Source organism: Austrofundulus limnaeus, unplaced genomic scaffold (assembly GCF_001266775.1).
Source record: "Austrofundulus limnaeus strain Quisiro unplaced genomic scaffold, Austrofundulus_limnaeus-1.0 Scaffold80, whole genome shotgun sequence".
Classification (NCBI taxonomy): Eukaryota; Metazoa; Chordata; class Actinopteri; order Cyprinodontiformes; family Rivulidae; genus Austrofundulus; species Austrofundulus limnaeus.
In genome coordinates, this window is record NW_013952482.1 from 143,133 (window position 1) to 147,840 (window position 4,708).

The 4,708-nt window shown below is 43.0% G+C and overlaps 1 protein-coding gene across 1 annotated transcript in view; it reads left to right on the forward strand.

The window, feature by feature from the left end:
• The window catches only part of smcr8b (Smith-Magenis syndrome chromosome region, candidate 8b), a 9,383-nt gene extending 4,675 nt beyond the window's left edge, over positions 1-4,708 (forward strand). Inside the window, exons 4-6 of the mRNA XM_014011375.1 lie at positions 383-766; positions 2,150-2,615; positions 3,425-4,708. Coding sequence (XP_013866829.1) covers positions 383-766; positions 2,150-2,615; positions 3,425-3,845 — 1,271 coding nt within the window. The 3' untranslated portion in view covers positions 3,846-4,708. The remainder of the gene's footprint in view (positions 1-382; positions 767-2,149; positions 2,616-3,424) is intronic.

Here is a 4,708-nt window from a genome sequence, read left to right on the forward strand (position 1 = left end):
ATGACTTTAATGTTGTAATATTACTACTTTAATCTCGTAATATTACGACTTTAATCTCGTAATATTATGACTTTAATCTCGTAATATTATGACTTTAACGTTGTAATATTACTACTTTAATCTCGTAATATTACGACTTTAATCTCGTAATATTATGACTTTAATCTCGTAATATTATGACTTTAATCTCGTAATAATATGACTTTATTCTCATAATATGACTTTATTCTCGTAATAAAAAAAAATCTCGTGTGGCCCTAATACTCTGTCGTACAAACTTTAGCAAGCCCTTCACACAAAAAAACATCATAACGTCTGCTTTGAAGCATCTTTGACAGGATGACGACTCAGATCGGCTGACTGTCCCGTCTCTCCCGCACAGAAACTCCTGCGGGAATGAGCGACGTCTGCATCCAGCGTCCAGCCGTGGAGCTGGGCGTGAGGCGCGTGCGAGCCCACGCCAGACGCACCAACAGCGAGGACAGCATCGAGGTGCTCAGCACCACCGGGTCCATCGCCCCCGACGACCTCACCGCCATCACGGAGGAGGAGGTGGAGCATCCTCCTCTCGCTAACGGTTTTAGGAATGAGGCAGAGCCTCTGATGGGGCACAGCTCCGATCAAGTACCGAAAGAGGAGACGGTGAAGAGGATCGCCGCTTCAGAGGATGAAGGCCGGGAGCCTTTACAGGAAATAAAARWCACAGAGAGGAGAAATGGAGTCCAAGATGACACCACACAAGTGACAACGCTTAAACCTTCACAAGGTAACTACAGACACTCTGAGAATAAATAAAGACGTCTGAAACTAACTGGTGGAATGATCCTCGGGACAACTCTGAGGCAGTTTGAGGGATTTCAAAAATGACTTTATTCAAAATCTCCAGAAAYCTTTCACAGGAAGTTGAAGCCCTCAAACACACCAACAAATCCAGGCAGTTAAACACTTGCATTGAATGACCTTTTCCAACTTCTGCAGAAGCCTGATAATTACCTTTTCATTCAAATCAGGTGTGTTGGAGCAGAGAAAAATGTGAAACATGCAGGGCTGCAGACCTCGAGGACCAGGATTGCCCACCCCTGTTTTATATTAAATGTTGAGATAAAAAATGGCTTTTTTTTTAAAAAAAGAAAGAGATAAAATCAAAGATGTGTCTGCCATCTAGTGGTGGAAAGTAGAAACAACAACAATGTTTGATCTTGTGTTTGGGGGATGCAGCATAAATCAAAAGTTTTTTTTTAATTAAGTTTCACTTTATGTAGTCCTCAGGCCCAGAGCTTCAATGGTCTTGTGCTTTGGATCCAAACTTGACTAAAGAATAACAGCTATTGCTGTTTATAGTTTATAGTGACCACTTTAACAGGTCAGGATCGTATCGTTTAAATCATATTGTCAGATATTTTCCTGGATAGTTACTTAAATTTGGGTTTACAGAAGCCAAAAACAATTATTTGTAAGTAGATCCAAGCACATAGAAATAACAGGAGTTAACTTGTTGTTAGCATTAGCRTTGTTATCATAAGCTAACTACTTAAAATAGCACAACTCAGCCTGGCAGAAACAAGTCAACAGACATTTAACGTTTCTTTGGATGTTTGACACAACCTGAAACAAAATTATTGTAGCTTTGAGGCTTTTGAAAGCTTTCATCTGACTCGTCGTAGCCTCTAACATGAGGTCTGCAGCACCAGGTAGTAGTTTATGTTGATCGTCTCAACGCCGGGTGAATCCTCCAGATTATATAACAAGTCTTTTTTTATTAAGATAATATGRATCGTATCCTAAATGTACGCATATTTTTTTTGCGATATCTCATCCGCACCAGCTCATTTAGGGCATTAGCGTACTCTTTGTGATCCATTTCTCTGTGTTTTGAACCGAAGCAAATCACTTCCTGCCCCCCATCTGACATTCACGCGTCAGCCGGGTCATGTGACTGCAACCCAGCAATATGAACTGTATTTGCATGAAATCTGTTGTTTTAGTTGAGACTATTCAATGAAATATATTTTCTTCAGCTATAGTTAAATCCCCATTAAAAGACAATCTTCAGTATTATTAATTCCAGGTTTATTCCTGAGGAAAGTTTCCAACTGATAAATTTGCTAACATTTTGCAACCCTGGTAAAAACCTGCTTTTCTCATGCAGAAGCAGCCGAGGAGTCGAGGTCGGCGCCTCGCCTCTTTGTCAATTTTGCTCCTCCTGCCGTCCCGCAGGAGACCGGTCGGAGGTCTCCGCCCCGCACTCCCCTCAGGCTGCTGAGCGTAGACGAGGCGTCCGACTGCACCAGCTTCACTGGCTCCTCYGACCCACCCTCTCCCACCCACCGTCCCCGCACCGACACTCAGCAGAGGAGGAGGAGGAGGAAGGCTGGACTCCGAGCCCTCCGGTTCGTCAAACAACACTCGTTCTCCCAGCAYGCCGTCTTCTGCCTCCTGAGCGGTCGGCCGCTGGTCGTTGTCGGAGGAGACGAGGGTTCGGTAGCGAAGCTGGTGGACGCCCTCGGCGTCTTCCTGCCCGCGCCCGGTCCTGGTGGAAGTGCCGTGAAGCCACGTTTGACCACGCCCCTTCAGCTGACCGACCTCCTCACCTGGAGACTCATAGGAATACACAGGTGAGGCAAACGTCACGGCGTTCTCACTTTTTGTTCAACATATTAGTGATGTTCGATAGTGCTAGTTTTCTTTCCGATATTGATACCAAATAAAATKTGGCTGGTATCGGCGATACTGATCCAATACTGATACTTTGTGATAACACACATAATGTGTCGGGTAGTGTTTTTCAAATAACCGCTTTATAAGTAATACATGACATAGTAATTTATTTAAGTCTTTTTAGCCCTGACCTTATATTTGTTTAGCACAATTTAAAATTCTTGTTCTAAAGAAATATAATAATTTTTGAATAGTGAATAAAAGTGAGAAAAACATTCTAAAAGTTGTTACGTTGTTATTTTGTAGCATGGTTCATGGGTTTGCAAGAAGGTCCTTGGCCAGAGCTAATGCTGTTTTGGGGGGCCATGGCATGTAAAAGTTTGGGAACCCCTCATCTAGAATGTAAAAACTGTCAAACGAAACAGATTTTATGTTAAAATGACCTGCCATACATCTACAGACTGAGTGACTGACCTATAGCTTATGCATTACTCAAGCGGAAGAAAAAGTAGCTCTCCCCAACCACATATGATCAAGACAAGTGTGGAATAGTTTAGTTATTTTCCACTATTTTCCTGTTAAGGATATACATTATGTGAAATAACTAAAGTATCAAAGTATHGATATTTTGATTTTAGTATCGATTCTAGAACACAAAAGTTCTGGTATCAGTAATATCGATATTTCAGTATCGATCTGCACATCACTACAACAGATGAAATCGTTCGGGCAGCCCGAGATCATCTCTTGTTTTTGTCCTCTTCAGATCGTCCTCCAGAACATCCTCCACCATTCTTCATTCTCTGACTCAATACAGTCGCTACCTGGCTCTGCTGGACCTGGATCAGCGGACCCTGAAGTGTCCGCCCTACTCCGGCTCCCTCCTCGGCAGGCTGGCCGATCCTCACACCTGCATCAGCCGAGGCCTCACCTACCTGCTGCACCTGGAGAGCTGCCTGACTGCACTGGCCAACCGAGTGCTGCTGCACACGTTTCTGCCCCGCCCAGCCACCGCCGCCGGCACAGACGAGGAGCCCCCCCAAAGGCTCTGCAGCGGCGAAAGTGATTCTAGAGTGTTGCACTTTCTGTCGGACCTCGTGAAACAGCGCCACGCGGGCTGTGGACCCATGTTTTTATCGTGTTCTTACAGCTCGTCACAGCTTCACAGAAACACGTGGGCAACGTGAGAGGCTGACTGAACAGAAGGTGAGTTATTTTAGGGCTTAGTGGAACACAGAGCCTTATTTTCAGAGCTCAGGTCTTTTCACCAGCTGCTGTAAACAGATTTGTTTAAAGGAAATAATTTATTTTTCATAAATTAAGTTGAATTAAGTGGTTTTATATTTCAGACTGTGAAATATTTTAGCACTAATGTCTCACTGCCACTAAAGACTGTATTTGTTAGTTTTGAAAAGCGTGAAGGGCTCCCACACTTTTGAAGAYTTTGGTCGAACTGTTTTCTTTGCCTTGGTTATTTGTAGAATTTACCTTGAAAACACTGCCTCGCTCTGCACTGCAGCCAGAGTTTATTTATTTATTTTTTATTTTATCGACAACGCTCTGCAGGTCAAGTAAACTGCTCCGCGACATGGAGAGCGACACATAAAATGCCCRACACAACGAGTCGATAATGAAAGCCGTTGCCAACACTTAGTTGTTGCTTTTTAGTGATTCAATCGATTTCGTTGTTGCAGCCCCAGCTAGATGACACGCCAAACTTAAATACTGCTTGCAGGATGAAGACATTACAGCCATGGATTTTTGGTCCAGTGAGGGAAAAAAGCAGTATTTGCTTTAGGAACCAAAGGATTCTTCTATGTAATTACATCTGTCTACTGTTTTGTTATGGTACTGTACTTTATGTTGCACCATGAGCCGAGGAGGAACGTAAACTCTTCTCATGTGTATACAGGTGAAATGACAATAAAAACCTCTTGAATCTAATACAGTATTGCACATAGAACTGATCTTAATGTTTGATAAGACCTCTTTGTAAAAACTGTTCGACTGCATCTTCTTTTTCTTCTCTATTAAAGGCCGTCACAAAAGA